This window comes from Eulemur rufifrons, chromosome 17, assembly GCF_041146395.1.
Source record: "Eulemur rufifrons isolate Redbay chromosome 17, OSU_ERuf_1, whole genome shotgun sequence".
NCBI classification, from domain to species: Eukaryota; Metazoa; Chordata; class Mammalia; order Primates; family Lemuridae; genus Eulemur; species Eulemur rufifrons.
The window spans coordinates 42440713-42461420 of NC_090999.1; the positions used below are offsets into that span (position 1 = coordinate 42440713).

The 20708-nt window shown below is 35.2% G+C and overlaps 1 protein-coding gene across 1 annotated transcript in view; it reads right to left on the minus strand.

The window, feature by feature from the left end:
• The window catches only part of ADAMTS6 (ADAM metallopeptidase with thrombospondin type 1 motif 6), a 261874-nt gene that overhangs the window by 13735 nt on the left and 227431 nt on the right, over nucleotides 1–20708 (minus strand). Inside the window, exons 20-22 of the mRNA XM_069492484.1 lie at nucleotides 18980–19109; nucleotides 10046–10250; nucleotides 1109–1285 (exon numbers count right to left, since the gene is read on the minus strand). Coding sequence (XP_069348585.1) covers nucleotides 1109–1285; nucleotides 10046–10250; nucleotides 18980–19109 — 512 coding nt within the window. The remainder of the gene's footprint in view (nucleotides 1–1108; nucleotides 1286–10045; nucleotides 10251–18979; nucleotides 19110–20708) is intronic.

A 20708-nucleotide genomic window follows, 5' to 3' on the forward strand; every position in this document is an offset into this window, starting at 1 on the left:
TTCTATGAAATGCTATTTTTAATAAGTAATGGCAGGCCTATAGCACAAACAAAATCACCCTGGTACGGTTACATACCATTATGATTTATTTGGGTTTCAAATATTAGAAAATGACTAGCTGTAAGGCCAATTATGAACCACAGGATAAAGGCATTGACTGGCTAGAAATTTACTTTGTGGGGCATTATTTTTTAATGTAACCAAATAGATTTCCTCTTTGACATTTAGAAAAAGAATACTTAATTTTCCTTCCATCCAAATATATCAACTTGGTTTATTTTTTAAAATTAAAAAAAAATTCATAGATAAAATTATATGTATTTATCATGTACACGATGTTTTAAAGTATGTGTACATTGTGGAATGACTAAATTTAGCTAACTGATATATGCATTACTTCACATAGTTACCATTTTTATGGTGAGAACCAACTTGTTTTTATAGGATTGAAGGTGTCCTATAGCAAGATGACACAATTTAAAAGTAGGTAAGAAAGAAAAAAGAAAAAAACAGGAATTAGAACGTAAAATGGAAATGAGTCTAACATAAAAATACATACAAAAGTCCTCTACGCTTATTTCCCAATTCATAGTGTCCATCAGAGAAAAATGAATCAATTAAAGAATCGGTATTAATATTTCAAAGATTATCAATCATATTATCAAGCTAATTATCATAAAAACTCTACAGTTTTTTTGTAAGGCTAATTATCTCTATTTTGCAAGTGAGAAAATTAAGACATTGGTGTTAACTGATGTGTCCTTGAATTAATTGAGAGAGCTGGGGTCTAGAATCTAACTTTTTGGTAGCTTGTTCAAATCTCTGGCTATCTAGACTATTTCTTTTTAAATTTTAACTTAAAATGGCACAATACAAAGAGTAGTTAAAAGTGGGAAGTATATAGGTGTGGGAGAAACATTGGCTAATTGTGTATGTGTCCCTGTGTGGCTGCTGCAGTTTATTCACTGTCACAGTCATATCTCATACCTAGATTTCTATGTGTTAATTATAACTCATCTCTCAAGCCCTTACAATGACCAAATCAGGAACCTCAGGTTTGTGTCTCAAGGTGCTACTTCAGCAGGAGCCCATATTACAAATGCCTTACCTGGCCCCAGTCTCCTGTTACCCAGCGAGGGGGAGGGCAGCGGCCCAAACTACAACGGATGCGGACAGGAGGTTTGCTTTCCTCTGGACATTGCGTAGCTGGGAAAGTCTTAGAAAGGTCACTGCTCTTGCATAGAACAATCCGATGCTTGAATCCTGGACCACATTTTGGAGTACACTGGAAATAAAACAAATACTAATGAATAATGACCGTCTAAAGACAGACGAAAATTTGAGGAAAGTCTTTCATGAAGTAAATGTGCATTTGGGTATATAACAAACATACACACTAAGTTCTAGGCAAAATCTCTCAGATATGAAATTCCTTAGAAGTTTTTAAGCAGAAGTACTTTTATCTTTTCCCTAAGGTCCTTAAGAGCAAAAATTCAATGTTTGCTTTTCTTGGCTAACTTATTTTCTTCCTTTATTGGGGATAGGTTTATTTCTTTATTCTTCCCTATCCTTGGCCTCATTCAGCTGTGATAAGATTCTGCTAATTTTTGGAATGTGGAATCCTTGGTTTCCTACTTGCTGGGTGTATTCTTCTAAAAAGAATTTTTATGTTGTTAGTAGACCACAAGAACTTGTCTCTGTGAAGCAAGTTAGGGGTTGATTTAGATCAACTATTCAGATAGTGTGGTAGCTAAGAATACTTGGTCACAGGTAAACGTTTATTGTACAGAAAGTTTCTGGATTTTTCACTGTCTACCAGTTACAAATATAATCAATTTGACTGTTCTTTAGAATTGGGTCTGGTTGTTCTTCATATTGAGGGAAAGATGCTTCTTCCTATATGACAAACCTTATTATTTGTCTCATCTCCAGGTGTTTCTAGTAGCCATCAATTTAACATGGTTTCTGACTAAAATTCTCCAGCTTTCTCCCTTGTATGTCTGGACACTTCTTTAAAATCTGTACTTCCTCTCTCAGTCAAGTGAGGGCCTTATTCACGACATTTGGAAACACTGTATCTGTACCTGTCCTTCAAAAAACATTTCTAGATCTCCTACAGGAACTATACTAGACTGGGGAGATATAAAAATGAAGTAGTCTCTACTCTCAAGGAGCTCATAGTCTTAATTAGGATATTGACATGTAAACACAAGGTTAATGTTAAAAGTAACATAAAAGTAGATGTGGAATATATAAATTATTGTGCCTCTAATCACCATCACCCAATTTTATAATTATTTATTTACATGTCTTCTCATCTCTACCAGACTATAGCTCCTTAAAATTACTCCATTTCTGCTTCATCTTTGTGCACGCACACACACACACATACCCCCAACCCCAGGATGCAGCTGAGGGGTTTGAGTAAGTACTCAACAAATATATGCTGTTCTTCATCTGGAAAGATGATCTGGAAAGTACTCCACTGCTGCCCTAATAGCATTCAATAAAATCAATAGCATTCAATAAAATCATTGAATAAATACTGCATATATCCACTGCTGTGCACAGTGGTATAATTTATACAGTCCTCACAAAATGCCTGTGAGATGGCAATTATTCTGTTTTTAAAATGAGGAAACAAATTTAGAGTAAGTGATCAATAGAAAGTTACATAGATATTAAATGTTGAAGTAATTCTAATGCTAATTCTTATTGTTTCCTGAATGTTGGGCATTATACTATGTACTTTGCATATATTGTCTAATTTAATACTCATAACAACCCCATCACCTTATATTTCAAGAAACTGACACGTGTAATATTTTCTTTTTTTGAGACAGGTCTCACTCTGTTGCCCAGGCTGGAGTGCTGTGGCCTCAGCCTAGCTCACAGCAACCTCAAACTCCTGGGCTCAAGCAATCCTTCTGCCTCAGCCTCCCAAGTAGCTGGGACTACAGGCATGCACCAGCATGCCCAGCTAATTTTTTCTACATATTTTTAGTTGTCCAGCTAATTTCTTTCTATTTTTTTCATAGAGACAGGGTCTCCCTCTTGCTCAGGCTGGTCTCGAACTCCTGAGCTCAAACAATCCACCCGCCTCAGCCTCCCGGAGTGCTAGGATTACAGGCGTGAGCTACTGTGCCCAGCCGACATGTATTATTTTCTGCAGAATGAATAAAGTCCTGATCCAAGTCTCTTCATCTTGCTCCACGGTGTCTAGTCCTCTTGACTTCACACCATGTCTCCTCCATTGTCCAAGCAAAAGCCCTTGAGGGTTTCTGCCACTCTCTTAATGCTTAATATTATCATTGGTAATAGTAACACTACTATCTTACATTCCATTAGAGATTCAAAGTTCACAAAATACTTTCAAATACATTATTAAACAAGTTTTTAAGACTATTACAGATGAAAAAAAGCTTAACCAACTTAAGAATAAACAGGTAGCAAATGGTAGAGCTGGAACTAAATCCCAGGCCTTCTTTTTTTTTTTTTTTTTATTTCAGCTTATTATGGGGGATACAAAAGTTCAGGTTACATACGTTGCCCATGTACCGCCTGTCCCCCCAAGTCAAAGCTCCAGGCGTGTCCATTCCCCAGACAGTGCGCATTGCACTCATCATGTAGGTATATACCCATCCCCTCCTCGCATCCCCCCCTCCCCGAGTCAGCACCTTCAAGCGTGACCCTTCCCCAGATGGTGCACAACGCACTCATCATGTAGGCATACACCCATCCCCTCCCCCCACCCCCACCCCCCACCTCAGTCTGATATCCAATTGGTATCATATCTTAGGCCTTCTGACTCATACTTTAGGGAATGCTCATTATCCATGCCTCTGTTATTACTGTATTCACATGCTTTTGGTACTGGCAGAAACAAATTCGTGAGAATACATAATAAATATTAACTAATTAGTAAAAAATAAATTGAGATGAAGTACAAGAGGATAGAAGGCCACTTTGTACTTTAAATAGATAGGCAGAAACACATGAGATAGAGAGTGAATTGAGTTTTTGTGCTTTGAGACTTTGAGACTATGATTAGTTTTCTAACTTGAGAGCATTCATTGAAAGATGCACTCATGCTATGCCCCTGCCTCCTTCACATTTTAAAATCATGTGTATGTATCTTAAAGGCTAGATATTATGTGTCTTGCTTATTCTAATATCTTTTTCCAGTAGCAAGAAGCTTCTGTTATTATTTTAAGAATGTAGTAATATCCAGCAGCCTTTCCTAAAAGCAGACGCCAAGTCCTGGCTACAATTAGGAGATGCAGACAAGGAAAAGGCAGACAATTCCTTCATCTGTGTCTGTGAAGTCCCCAGGAAACCAAAACGAAACAAAATAAAACAATAGGGATATGATTGATAATAATAAGATTGATAATAAGAAAAGAAAGCAGTACTAATATTTATTGTCAGGCAGTGTTCTAAATCCTTTGCATGTAATAATCCATGTATTTAAAGAAACTCCATGAAGTAAGAACTATTATCACATCCATTTTACAGGTGAGGAAACTGAAGTACTGAGAAGTACAGATAAATCCAGATGACAGTGTTCCACTAGAATGAAGCTCTGAAAGATATATGTAAAAAGACACAAATTCTCTGCAGGACAATGTGTAGTTATGTTCAAAGCTAAACACACAATGACATCTACTTGGGCAAGAAATCATTTTAGAAAATTACATCCCCAAATTCACTAAATTAGCCAAGGATATTCTATTCTATAGCAGTAGAGGTAGAGAGATAATCAACTGAATTTTCAAAATAGTGAAGGACTGACAATTACATTTCTGTCACATTGTTACTCAATGAATACATCAGGCTTGAACCCTACAGATATAGGTTCACAAATACTGCATGTCTATAGACAGAATCTCAACTTTGGTCTCTGCAAATATTGTGATTCTTAAGGGTGATCACAAACTTAAATGTTTAAAAATTGCTTCTAAAAAATAGTGAAGGTACAGGGATGCCACTTAGACCAGGTTCATTCTAAGTAGAACTCTATCCAGCAAATCCTTCTGACCTTATGTCAGAGATGTTCAAGCAGAAACGTCCTCAGTTTGTTTTTATTTTTACTTCTTCCTTCTGCTTATTTTAGTATAAATTTCTTTGTTGCCTCTCTTAGCCCACTGATAAATACAGTAGCCCCCAACTCCCATCCACCTGTGGTTTTGCTTTCACCAGTTTTGTGTTCCATGTTTCAGTTACCAGTGATCAAATGCAGTCTGAAAATAGGTGACTACAGTACAGTAAGATAATTTGAGAGAGAGAAAGAAAGAGAGGAAGGGAGAGAGGGAGAGAGGCCACATTCACATAACCTTTATTATGGTATATTGTTATAATTTTTTATTACTAGTTATTGTTAATCTCTTACTGTGCCTAATTTATTAATGTAAATTAAACTTTATCATAGGTATGTATGTGTAGGTAAAAATATAGTGTATACAGGATTCCGTACTATCTGTGGTTTCAGGCATCCATTGGGGGTTTTGAAATGTATCCCCACAGATAAAGGGGGACTACTATAAACATGTTTGTCTATCTGACAGCATCAGTGTTATTTAGCTATCTAAAAACATAAGAAATTTTAGAAAAGCAAGATCTACATCTCAGCCATGTTTATGTATATGATTAATAGGCATGAATTTAATTATGAATGCTTCAGAGCATTCTCCAGAGATAATCATTGGTTTATACTCACATAAAGGTATGTTTTTGAACAAATTTTGAGTATGCAGTAAAATCCATTAGTAATAATTAGAAATTTGAATACTTAGTTCAACAACAAAAATTTACTTTGTTAAATTAAGGAATATTTGTAAATATCAAAATCCACCATATTCTTTCTCATGATAAACCATTAGGTAGCTGGGTGGAAGATATTCAGTGGACAGTCTATTATATAGTAAAATTAATTCTCACTATTTCTCCTTATTGCAGGTAAATACCTATTTTTTTTCCTATTTTATTCATATAATTAGACTCTCACAATTATTTAAAATCTGCCCAGACCATCTGTTTTTTGTTTTCATCTCAGTGGGATGTAAGAGGTGACTTTTATGAGAGATGCATTTATGCTTTAGCTGAATGTACCATGATTAAGAAACAAAAACATATTTTGCAGAAAAAAGTATTTGAAACCACACCAGGGAAAACCATTTGGCTCTCACTTGTAAAGGATAGGAATATTAACATTTTGGGATTAGCCTGTTGAGTTCTCTCCGATGAGGTGGGTTTAATTTACTTAGTCATAGGACCAGAATAGAACCTAGGAGTACACAAAGTGATGTCACACTTGTCTTTTCAAATAAAACACAGCCCCTTGTAGGTAACTATTTCCCCCCATCTTTTTAAAGTAATTCTACCTTCATGTAAGTCCTATAAAGTCAGTTGAGTATGGTGCCAGTTACCTACTTGTCCAAGAATAAGTACAAGAAACAGACCTTTTTCAATGGGTACTCTGTGGGAGTCAACAGAACTATTCTGATACATCAAAAGAATGGGTTAGGACTGCTGGAGCCCATCCACAGTATGCAGCAATGCTTTCAAGAGCTACTTGCCAAGTGAGGGCAAAAAAACCCCATATAAAGTCCAACATAGCATGGGTGATCCCAAGAGTGAGGACTGATTATTAAGAACCGGGAAAGCTGTGGCTTCATTAGTTTCACAAAAGGCTGCCGATGAGCCATTTTCCACCAAGTAATCCGTCTTTTTTTTTTTTTTTTCTTTTGCCATAAGCAGTGGATGGGTTTCACTGATGCTGGCTTTACAACAATGGAATTTTATATTAGAGCAGCCGGCAAAGAAAAGAAAAGGGTCAAAGGGTAAATTCCTCTTGCTGCAAAATGTTTTCACCAGTTGAACCTCACCCTTGTGATTAGCAGAGCTCAGACAGCTGATAGTTGGAAGCAGGGAGGAGGCAGAAAGAGGAGGGAAGTTTTCATGGGTGTGTCAAAAAATGTGTGAAATATTTGCAAAAGGTTGACCGAGAGAGATTGAACACTGTTCTGATTTTCTGCTGGGATCTCCTTTTTTCATTAGTGGGAGATGTTCCATTCCTCTGGGAAGAACAGGCTCCTTGTTCTCCATTGATACTCAGACATTATTTCATTGAATGCTATTTATTCTTTTTATTTTTAACCCATCTAAGGAAGAGGAGGCTGCCTGGTAAAGTAAGGATCAGGGAACAGAAGCATGAGAGTGCAACCCACCGCTTTGGAAAATAAACAGGAGAGACTGTATGGGGCACAAATCATCTTTCCTCTTGAACAAAGGATGATGATGGTGGTAAAGATGGTGTTCAACTAAAATCTTTGAGACAGTAATGGCAGCATTTTTTGACCTATGCTCACCCCAGAGTAGTTTTCCTAGGTTGTCCATGGAAAAGACAAAAGCAGTGACCAATGCTTTATCTGAGGTAGACTCTACCCCCTCAGCACCACTTCTTTCCCCTAAGCTTCCACTCAGCTATCTTCAAGAAGATAGCAGAAATGTAATTAAACATGTCCTCAGCTTGCATGTATTTCTTCATGTAGTCTTAGGAATGCCTCCTAGAGCCATTTGAACAAGTCACTTCAAAGATTGGATAAATAAGAATCAAATGCTAAGAGCAGGGTAAGTACAACCTATGTTAAGGTGAATTCAGAAGAAAACCTTAAAATGGCATTTGGAATGGAAATACATCAACAATAATACATAAGCTATCTCTCAAGGTGATTATCTTTGGTTGTTTTATTTAAAAAATATATAATGACGCAGAAAAGTATAGGTAAGAAAATCAATGTGAAATGAGTCTGTACATGAGGAGGTTTTGATATTTTAGTGGTTGACAGAAATTTCTTCTAGTTTTTGCTTATGAAGGATGATGTGGTATAGAGTTCTGTAATCAAGCCTAACCTATTCAAGTTAACCTATTGCTACTTTATTCAATCTTTCATTTATTCTTAAAAACAAACCCTTTTCTCCCACACTGCTTTCCTCACACAGTCTTTAAGTTTCTGTTCAGCTGTTTCTTTTTTCAGGAATACCTTCTTTAGCTTCCTTATTATCATCCCTATTTCAAATTTGATACCTTTTAACATTTACTTCAACTCTTATCAACTAAAAGGGCTTCTGATCCTACTCCAGGGTACGCTGAGCTTCTCAGCTCTGAATTTCTATATTAATTATGTATTTATACCTCACAACCCACTGTTTTATTAAACATTATCTTATATGTATTATTCTCTCATTGTTTCATGGATATTTTTTATTTCCCAAGCTTACAGGATTATTTCATATTCCCCATAGAGCCTATCCCAGTGTGTTTAGTAAGCACTCAATTAAACTTACTGACTTGATGTGAAACCCTAAAACTGTTGTATCTAATCATCAGGTTTTCCATTATGGTTTTCCAGTAACAAATTTTCCATAATTATCATAAATATTATGGATTTCTGTAAGGGTCCTAGGCTTTACCATGTGTATAACTCTGCAGAAGGTCTATTTTTTTATCACTGGATTTTATCTTTCAAATGAATTTAGGCATTAACACATGTCCTGTTAGGGAACAGAAGAGTCTATACTGTTTTCCATAACCACTGACTGAATAGTGTCAAGAATATCTCTACATTTGATTGAAACTACAAATAAAGTTAGGTGGGCAGAATGTAATTACTGCTGGAGTATGGCCAGGAAACTTGGAAGAAACTCCCAATTCCTGCCAAAGATTCCATAGATAACCACAGTTGGTCACCACTTCCATGTACCATCTTAAACACAGTCCCTCTTTTAGTCCCATGCCTCTAGCACAATAAGGCCACTTAAGCAGTAAGATCCACAGGGGAATAGTTACATCCAGAGATTCCTAAAGAACAATGTTTATTTTTATTTTTATTTTTTATTTTTGACAAACTTACGAGATCTACAGGAAATACCCAGAGCAACTACCACAATGTTTCTGGCAGGATATATTAGAATAGAGTCTGAAATGCATCCTGTTTTGCTAACTTGAAAGAATTATCTTGTTATATTTATATAGCCAGGTCTCATTTTTTTTTTTAAAGAGATGGTATCTCAGTGTATTGCTCAGGCTGATCTTGAACTCCTGGACTCAAGTGATTCTCCTACCTCAGCCTCCTGAGTAGCTGGGACTACTGGTGTGCACCATGGCCCTGGCTCATTCTTTTTAACACTAACCAACACTACAGAAGGATCCAGTTCTTCTTTGGGAAAAGTGGAGAATGGTATGGTATAGTATATATATATGTGTATATCTCATGCATACTGAGGAGTCAAAAATTAACTACCTCTTACCCCATTTTTCGTAATTTTTCTGAGTGCCTCTGGATTATGTTAGGTTGTTTGGGAAACATGTATGCCAGAAAAACATTCCATTAGGTCTTCCTCACTGATTAGGTAAGTGAAGGTAATGGTAAATTCTGAATTTGACTTTCTGATGTTATAACCCTCAGATCCATTATTTCTTCCACAGATGTAATAGAAAACAATTAAAATATGTATGTATAGATAAGTCACAAGTGATAATGAATTGAGAAAGATTCATATTTAAGAATTATGTAATTAGGCTGTACTTGAAAAGAAAGACATTAAAAAAATTGTGCCTTCCAAATGTGATCCTGGAAAAGTTCATTCCAGGTCTTCAATAAGTTTCAGGGTAAGAAAGGTTTTTGACTCTTCTTTTGAACTTCAATTATTAATCACATATCACTAATTCTGAACTTGTGATACTGTTCAATAGTAAGAAGGAGAAAAACCACTTATGTGAGTACTCACTATAATGTTATTTTAAATTCACTTTAGACTTGTTTTTAATCAAATTGATGACTAATTTCTCACTGATTTCCCAGACCCCAAAAACCCCTTATTTCCTGGCAAGCAGCAATAAAATATAACACGGCTAAGTCCACTGTTACGCAGTCCCTTATTTGTTGAGTGTGAAGACGCTCACAGGCTCAGGTGTCCTTAATATTAAATGCTTTGGTATTGATAGTTAAGACATCTCAAAACATACAGCCTCAGATTTCCTTACCTCGGACCAGTCTAAAGCCACCCACTGCGGTGGACATGACTGGTTGTTGCAGGGCTCTTTTTCGACAGGCCGGTGCGTTAAACAACCACTGTAGTCCAGTGTCTCCTCCTCAGAAGGTCCGATCTTCCTGATGCAGAGCACTGCCCTCGTGCGCATTCCACCGTCACAAGTCTTGCTGCACTCCAACCAATCCCCAATGAACCACCTGCAGCAAGAAGTGGAAGAAACACAGAAGAGCATTTCCTTAGTGCATCCAGAGATTTTCAGCTGAGTGAAGGCACTCTCACTGACGACCTCCTAGAAAAGCTGACATTTCAATGTTGGTTGATACGACAAATGGCAAAGGAAGAGCTGCTAAAGAAAAGATCATTCACTGTCATTTTCCTTCTAAAGTGTAGTGTAAGTGCTTTGGAGCAGGCAGAAACTAGGTTCAAACAAGCAGTGCACTAGATATTTTTAAACCTCTTTGATTTTTCTCCTTTTTTCTTTCTTTTTTTGAGACATGGTCTCGTTCTGTTGTCTGGATTAGAGTGCAATGGTGTCACCACAGCTCACTGGAACCTCAAACTCCTGGGCTCAAGCAATCCTCCAGCCTCAGCCTCTTGAGAAGCTAGGACTATAGGCCTGTGCCACTATGCCCAGCTAATTTTTCTATTTTTTTGTAGAGACAGGGTCTTGCTATGTTGCCCAGGCTGGTCTCAAACTCCTGGCCTCTTAAAGTTCTAGGATTACAGGCATGAGCCACCACACCCGGCTGGCCTTAACTTCTAAAATGAAGATAACAATTATCAATGTCATAAGACTGTCATAAGATTAAATAAGGTAACATAGATAAAGGTCCCAGGGGCGTGCTGGGAAATGTTTAACTGGCACTTCATTGTAGGGAGGGAGTTCTGATTTGTGGTGTTTGCCAATCTTTGTGGTGTATGGCCAATTTTAAGCTACTAGCATGACATAATAAACATAAACAAGAGAAGATATGCTAATAACAGGGTCTCATGAACCACTACTAGCTGGCTTCAGTATACCACTGAATGCTTCTAACATAGTGTCTGGCATGTAACAAACAAGAAACTGTAGCTATTTTTATTATTACATTGAGGCAGGATCTCCCATAATTAAGTACTGTATGCTAAAATCATCTTAAAGGAGCTGGGGATTTGTTTTCTGATTTCCAGAAATGAATTTCTATGAAGATAGAAGGATTTTAATGTCCTTCCAGGGACAGTGAAGGCCCGGGTCTCCATCCTGAGGTCATGGGAGTCTTAAAACATCTTCAGCAAGAACAGATCTCTGAGCCAGCTCTATGAAAACATGGAGATCCCTTGTTTTGGCCCCATTTGCTCCTACAATTTATGCACACATAATGTGGGAAGAAACTCAAATGTCAAGCAAAATGAACATGTCTCACATTTGTAGGAATATTACTCCTTTTCCCTAAAGTCATAAACTTTCATATATATATAATTTCAGTGTTTTTCTTTCTTTCTTTCTTATTGGTAATACTTCTACAGGACTCACTCTCCTGGACACATCAATTGGTCCAAGGGATATGAATCATGATCTAAATCAGGCCAATGAGGATTCTGCTTTAGAATTTTTATATCTCAACTAGAGCAAAAGGGACCTTTTCCTTTCTGGTCACAAAGGTATATAAAAAGATTAGTCTAGAGTTGCAGTGGCCACGTTCCCTGTCAAGTGGAATTAGCTGATTTGAAAGACTACAGAGGAGCTAGAAAGTCCTGAGGGTGTTTGAGTCCTTGATTCTCTAGCCATTCCTCAAGCTAGGTCTTCTTTCAGCTTTGTTACATAAACCTTATGTGCAGAAAGAAGCTAGCCCACGTTGAAGTTTTGTTATTTGAACTAGAGTCTTGACTGACATATTATTGTATTTAATTTAATAAGTATTTTCTGAATGTCTACTATGTTCCAGACATTGTGCTTTGTTTTACAGAAGAAAGTAAGACACAGTATTAGAAAAAAGGGTTCTCTAAAATGAAAAGAGAAATGATGGATCCAGGACTAGATTCCCACATCAATTGCTATTTCAACTACATTTCATTTTTAACATTGCTGAATAGTAAAATCTAGGTCACAAACATGGGGTCACTAGGCATTTTCTTCACTCCATAATTACATATCATGCAGCTATGATTTATAATTAATCAATGGACATGCTCATGCTCTTGGGTGGAAGACTGCCCAGAAGAATATGAAAAGCTTAAGGACAAATTTCTCACTATTTCTGTGAGCATAGCTCCACTGTGCCAGTTCTGTATATGGAAGATAATACCGTAGTGAAGTCAGAGTACTAGGAGCCTACATTTGAGCCTGTATTCAGCCAACTAAGCCACATGGCCTTTGTTCATTATCATTTGTATTACCTTTATTTATAGAGGAAAATCAGCATTTAGAAATATCATAGTTAACCAGTTTTTCAGACTTAAAATATATTTTGTCAAAATTTACAAATTTTTAACCTAAAATTCATTCAAAGAATGACAATTTAATCTTGAATTTTTAAAATCATACATTAACATTTCTTTCTTGTCATTTTCCAAGGAGGTTTAAAGTGATTTTCGTATTTCCTTTCTGTTTTCCACAGATGAGCATTATCCCAAGTTGTTAGTACTATTTTTGGTAAGGAGGAAAATGTGTACTGAGAGTAATAACTTGCATGCCAGCCATAGTGAAACTCTGATTCAATTCGCAACAGTGATTTCATCACCAAGATTAGGGAATAAAACAGAAATGTGTACAGCTCAGTCACACAAAGTTCAGTCATACTACCTCCAGCCATGATCTCATTAGGTCTCATAATGTAAGAAGGATGGAGGCCTTCAAATTAAACACAGGTGCCCAGAGTAACAGCAGTGATTCAGGAGGTGTTGCTGTTTTTTTGTTGCGCAGGGTCAGGGCCACCTCTGCCTTTTTATTCTTTGTCCCCTCTTTTATTGCCAACCATCTTGCCTCAGAAACTAAGCCTTGATGTATCACTCCCGCCTTCAATTTGGAATGTATGAAAGTAAAAGTATTAATCACCCTCCCAATGTCCTTTCTGACTTTAACTCTGATTTCAGACTTCACATTCAGTCCCTGTTACATCTTTATTGCTCATCATATCATCCCTTCCCAAGTCACTCTGAAGGATTAAATCACATCCTAGTTATTTAAATAGTTTTGCAATTCTACCACTGCAATTGCTTGTCTCAGTTTCTCCATTCTCCTGTCTAGTTTAAGACATACTGCTTCCTTTATTTTCATTCTCCATGTATTTGACCCTTTGATAGTATTCTCCCTATTTCTCTGTCTTTTTTTCCTCCTCTAGATTCAGTGTTAAAAATATGAACACAGAAATTCCCTCTTGGAATATCAACTGCTGAGTCGTTATAGCCTGAACAATCCCAAGGCTGTTTCTTTCTGAGCTCTTCCCAACACCCAGTGATCAAACTGTCTTCATCCTCACAAGTGCCTTCATATTCATTAGATGCTAACAATTAGTGGGATTTATGTTTGAATGCCTGAAATAAGAGTGGTTTGCTACACCCTCTGTAATTTGATCTACAGTCTCAGTCTCTTATTATTATCAATGATAACATTATTTGGAGGAGGGGATAAGAGAGACACTATAAAAAATTTGCCCCAACCTTGGTAAACCATAATATTTTGAACAAACAATCCATCATAAAATCAGATTATTTTTGCCTTTTAATTTAAAGGAAAATGGCAGAGAATATGAAAATAAACTGATATTAAATATTTGGATTAAAAGATAGAGATTTCCCAGCCTTTGCCCCAAAGTCAAGGGTTAATCATCATCCCTTTTTATTAACACAACAAAGCAAAATTTAAAAAATCTTCAGAATTTGACAATTACATCTTTAATCAAAGAGAGATTCAGTTATATAACATATTGTTTATTTACAAAGATACTAAAACTTTCCTAGGTTTTAAAATAATTTTTAGAAAAATTTTCAAAACAACAACAGAAATAATTTCTTTATTTCCTCAGCTAATTGGAAAATGAAACTAATATTAAGCAGAATTCCCTATGCTATAAACATTCCATAGTCAAGGTTTTCCTAAATTTTAAAAAGTCAAAGTAATAAACATGTGTGAAGTTGTAGCAATTGAGAAAGTGAAGCAATCAAAATTAGATGTATTAAAGTGCCACCAGACATTTAATTTGTAACTTACAAAGTTAGTGATGTCTGGTATAATGGGAAAAACATCACTGGTGATTATCATGTCCTCATGTGTAAAATGATGGGCGTTGGCCTAGATGATTTCTATGATTCTTCCCAGGTCTTAAATTTTGTAGTTTTATAGACCACTCTGATGAATATGTTTTTAAACTTAAAATAACAGATTATAGTTGTCCATGGGTGAGGTCCAATGACTCAAAATAATTGTTAAACATTAAACCATAAGAGATACCATTAAATAAAACCTAGCCACTAGACAAAAATTAATCTCTTCCCACTCTGAGTTTCCTTTAGCATCTTTGTTTATAACTCTTATTTTTTTTATCATATATTGTTTTCTACTATAGTTATTTTTACATGTATTTGCCCAATTAGATTATCCTTAGGAAAAAAAAAATGGGTGATTTCTCTCAAAGTACAGTGCCTTCCACATTGCATTTGACTAATAAATGTTTTTTAAATTTTGGTCACAATATCATTAAAATGAATAGGTCCCTTGTTTTCACCTCTCCAGTTTTTGTAATTTTAAAAACCATAGTATCCTACAGGAATAATATTACATATTCAAGGATTCTTTGCATGAGATCATATGTAGAAATATTCTTACTATTAAAACACAGCTTGGTAAAAACTGAACTCTTGGCCTTTCTCTTTGGATCCCAACTCAGCATCCCTTTCTTCTTTTATGGTGGGGTACTAGCTTCCTATTAATCAGATCCTTTTATATTAAAACTTGTACCTTTTCTTTTTTCCAATTATTTAAGCCTATCTCATGGTTCCCACTGTTTCACTTATACTCACTTCACCACCCTGACTACTATACTCTTTCTTATGAAAGAGTTGCTGCTATGAGCATGCTAACTTTCCCTAGCAAGGCCTCTTCTGAACCTTCAAAGTCTTCCAAATAAACACTATTAGTATTTCTCTATCAATGTTCCTTTTGTCTATTCTTTCTAGTATCCTGTCATTTTCTTTACATAATAGAAGGGCAAATCTTACTGTTCTCTATTTTTCTATATACTATACTTATAAATTACTTCAATATAACTAAAGAAATATTTCATTATTTGAAAAAATACTTTCTGATTAAAAATACCATTTAGGATTTTAATTAATGATATTGGGAAAAATAATATTTGAAAATCAATATAGGTCTCTTCCTCCAATCAAGCAAATAAATTTCAGATAGATTAAAGATTACATTAAAAATAAGTAATGAAACTTTGAAAGTATAATCTTAGAGTGGGGAAGATCTTTCTAAACATTATACCAATGAAAGATATAAACAGATCAAAACACCACAAATAATATGGAAAACATATGAAAAACTAGGAAAAATATTTGGAACACAGATAAAAGAGTTAATATCCTTAATACATTAAGCATTCATACAAATTAATAACAAAATGATAAATAGAACAGGGTAAGAAGATAAGAAGTAAAAGAGAAGTAGTACAAATGGCCACTGAAAATAATTTTTAAATGTTCAGCCTCCTCAACAATCCAAGAAATACAAAATAAAATAGCAATTAAATATTGGGGTTTTCTCCTATGAAATAATCAAAGATTGTTTTTTAAAATAATCATACTCAGTGTTGTTCACTTCTGGGAAATAGCATTCTTATAATATACTCTTAGTAGGAATGTACATTCATACAATCTTTCCAGAGAGCAATCCGACAATGTATCGCAAAGATTAAAATATGTTTCTATACGAACCAGAAATTCTATTGCTATTTATTTAGCATAAGGGCATAATTATGGAGAGCCATTTTAGCAGCAAAAATGGTTAATGTTGTGGTACTATAGGGAATCAAAAGCAAGAATATAGCCAAAATTGTTCAACAGTGAGTGGAATACCAATTTAAATAAACAATAACATACCTGCTAACCTTGTTGAAGATATTTAATGTTAAATATATGTTGAGAACTGACTCCGAAGCATCTAAATAGTATAATGCCTTTTTGTTACACACACATGCCTATGTATACATAGAAAAAAGACTGGAAATATACACATCAAAATGCTAATGGTGGTATTTTAGGGTTTTTTATTTTCTTCTTTTTGCTTATCTGCCTATCACATGATTATATTAAAAAAAAAACAACACCTATCTGCTTTCTTCACACTCAGGTAGACTTACTGAATTCAGTAGTCTTTCTATGATTTTTATCTCTATAATACCAATGTCTCCTGGGAATCTCAGATGGTCCCTGACTTAGGATGGTTTGACTTACAATTTTTCCACTTTACAATGGTGTGAAAGCAATATACATTCAGTAGAAACCATACTTGGAATTTTGAATTTTAATCTTTTCCCAGGCTAGCAATATGTAGTACAATACTCTCTTGTGATGCTGGGCAGCTGGAGTAATCTGCAGCTCCCAGTCAGCCACCCAATCACCAGGGTAAACCACCAATATCTTCCAGTATACTGTATTGCCACATGATATTGCCCAACTGTAGGCTAGTGTAAGGGTTCTGAGTACATTTAAGGTGGGCTAGGCTAAGTTACGATGTTCAGTAAATTAGGTGTATTAAATGCATTTTCAACTTAAAATATTTTCAACTTACAATGGATTTATCAGGATGTAAGCCCATTGTAAATTGAGGAGCATATCTGATAAGCATTCTGAAGAAATAAGATTTCCTTTGTCATAGTCTAAATTCAAAGCAATAAAGAAGAAATTTAAAAGGAACTAGGAAAAAATGGACTAACAATGAGTAATATTTTAAATGTATGCATTTAGGTCTTTCTAAAAAAGAAAACTGTCAGACTAAATTTTCTATCTTTCTCATACTCTCATATTCCCTGTATCTTTCTCTTTTGAATTCATCCCTCACCTCCAAACTTAAATAAGTAACTTTATTTCAGAACTATGAAAGGAAAGGACATAGAAAACTTATTTTAATCATGTCAATTATCCTTAAACTGTTGAAAAAGAAACAACTCCAATTCCAGTGTAATATTGAAACCCACAATTTATGGAATGGAATGACGAATGATTGAAATCTCTAAGGACATTGGACATTTTAAGCATTTAAGTTTAAGCAAATGAAAAAGCTTAGGCCAAAATAAAACAGGTGTGACCAGGCCCATTCTGATGTCCTAAACGGCTGACCAAATGCCAAATATAATACTTAAAATCTTGAGTGTCACGGAATTAACTTTAGTTGAGGCTCACAATTACATGAAAATATACTGAAGTTATTTGAAACAAGGGAAGGGGCAAAATTAGCCTATGGATTTTCAGCATCACTTTGTTTTACATAATTTTCAGCTTCCCTTGAGATAAATTTATAAAAATCATTGCAGAAAAGAGGAATATGAAAAAAATTAAATAATTTATCTTTGTAGTAGACATGATAGGTTACATTTCTATACTTTCTCATGTCTGGATTTAAGGAATTAGATCTATGGTGATAACATTTTGAAAAGAACAGATATAAAATTACAAAAGTCTTAGAATAAAAACTTCTATCACTCTAGATTCCTTGTGCTCGTTATTTGGTAGCCACTACCCTAAACCTTTTCAAGGGACTAATAGTGGATATCACCTTTAAGATTCAAATATTTAGGCAGACACTGACTTTGGGTAATGAAAGTTCAGAAGGTACTATTGTTTTGGAACAGATATGAAATGCACCTTGCTTTAGCCGCATTAGGGACCTGGATTCTTTATCTATTGTTAAGTCCCAGGTTTTTGTAACTATACTGTGGTCATTTTTAGAAAAGGGAATTAATTCATTGTGAAGCTTTTCTCTCTAGTTCTAGACAGTTTGGGGCATATAAATTCATTTGCTTATCCTTTTTCCTTGTCAATTTCATGTTGGAATAATTAGTTAATCAGGTGGATAAAGGTTAATCTGATTTCTCAAACAAGAATGAAATGCCATTCACACATATTTTGTCTTGCAGTTGTCAGGCAAAAATCACTATAAAGACCAGAATTGTCATGATCAACTCAGCATCCTCTGTCTTTTTTCACATAATTATTGCCTCTTGTTCATCAAGAAACATTTCTGTTCTTGCAGATTATAAAGTATGGCTCACTGATAGCAGATCTCACTTTTAAACCACCATTAAGATGAATGGGCTTCTCTCCTTGTGCCTCCCTTTACAAGGAGTTGTAATTGCTACACTAATCAACAGAAAGAGACTGAAGTATACCTGTCTGCCTATGCCCAACACTCAGAAGACAGAACTTACAACAGAACTTAAAACTGAGTCAGCAAATTAAAGCACTGATATTCCATTCCAGAATATTTCTAAAACATTTCAAACATCTTTAGGAGGTTGGGATAAATATCTGGAAAAGACAGGAGTGCAAACAAATCACTGTATTTTATTAAATCTAAGACACAATTATTTTATGTATCACTAAAAAAGGGGAAAAAAGATCAATTATTATTGTAAGACACCATCAGTTGCAAGATGAATCCTAATTTCAGAGAGATTAAAATGTGGAAAGATATTGCCTTAGAATTGATGAAATATGATAATTTCTAGGAACCAAAGTTACTGAAGTTCCTGCTTTAAAAGAGTTAATGACTGAAACCTATGGATAAATAGAAATCTTTGCTCACTAAAAGGGACATCAAAATTGCACCCTCTAAGATGTTTTCTGTCTTTTTCCCAGCCTAATTTGTTCTTATTCCAAATATGAATACATAATGTTTTCTCTTTATACCTGAAGAAAATAATTCTTACTTCTTTCCCTTACTTACTCAGGTGGGCAGGGCTCAGTGTTGCAGGCTCTTTGATTTTCAGGTGGCTTACTGTCAGGGTCACAGTAATTGTTCTGCACAATGGAGTTGTCATCCAACCTTTTACAGACCACCTCCTGTCTTTGGACACCTTGAGAAAAGGAGGACATCATTAATTGAGGAGAAGTTTACCTTCCAATAAGTTAGGTATGCATTGCTTTTCTCTGTGGGGAATCAACCTCACTGGATCGCTGCTGTCTTATCTGTTCCACACTTGACTGCTTCTCTAAAAAGGAGAGAAGTCCTGGTCATTATACTGAAATTTTAGGCAAAATTATTGTTCTCATATTTAGAAACATAACTATTTTCAAATCCAGAAAAGAAACTATTGATAATCTTAAACAATTAGCATTCCCATTTGTATATTCTTCATGCTTTCCTTAAAAACAAAACAAACAAACTTCAATTCCCCAAAATATCATCAGATAAAATATATGAATATACGTTTCAATGCAAAACAATGGCTGTATATTTATTTAAAAAACAATAGGGACAAATTTAATTTTTGACGTTTTGTAGGACAAACCCCATCGATTTAGTCTTTGTTAGGAACACATTACATCCACATATTCGTTTTTTTCTTCCATTTATATAATTATCTCTCTAAAAGCCCACTAGTTTAGAATATAAACATTGCAGTGGGCTTCTTTGGGACTATAACCAACTAGTCTGTTTTCTCTAATAGAGTTGGCCCCTTGTTGATTATACCATTGTCAAAGAAATACACATACAGTTCATTCAAATACTAACTTACAAAATACTTATCTCATTCCTAAAAATAGTCTATGTGACCTGTTTACCACAGCTAAAAATATTCTCATTATAAAGTTTATAAAATATTAAACATATAATTATTATTTATTAGCAAAGATATCCACCACAGCTTGCTCACATTTCACAAAATACAAAGACAAACACGCACACACACACACACACACACACACACAAACTCTTAATTGTAAACATCCCTGGTGAACAGATTTCATGTACAATCATTTTCTCTTTAGTGTTAAGGAATCAAAAAAAGCAAAGATAGGTAATAGCAAGATATCAAAAAGAAACAAACTACGAGGCAATGCTAAATGTTTCAGACCATATAGAGGTAACAGGTTACTCCTGGAAATGGAAATAAAGGCACAAACTAAGCTATGCCCCCTACTCACACACCTGTCCCTATAAACAGGTAGGCCAAATTACCCAGAAAAAGTTGTAAAAGCAGCATTAGCAGTTTCCAGGAAACCATAGCTTCACACCTAGCTAATTTCACACAATCCTTCGGTTTTTCTTTTTTCCAGTTGTTTTTAAATAACAGTACCCCCCCAAAAGAGTTTGATCACAAATTAGGGAAATCTATGTGAGACAGGATCATTCATTGAAGGAAACTGTCACCTAAAGAAATAGGCACCAAATGCTTCCCCCAGGGTCCCTTAAAGAGTCCTGGAAATTCTGCAGTTGGGAGTGCCTCAGTTTTCATGTTATACACACCTTTAACTAAGCCCTTTGAATTTAAAGACTGACAGGGAAAACTATTAAATCCACCAAGCTCATGAGACTTAAATCCTGTAGCTTCCACAACAGTGGTAAACAGTTGAAGAAAATATTTTTTATTGCTTGCAGTAACCCAAGGCTCCTATTGATTACCTTCAACAAGTTTTTAGGTTTTCCTAAATTTAGGGGTCTTAAACATAGC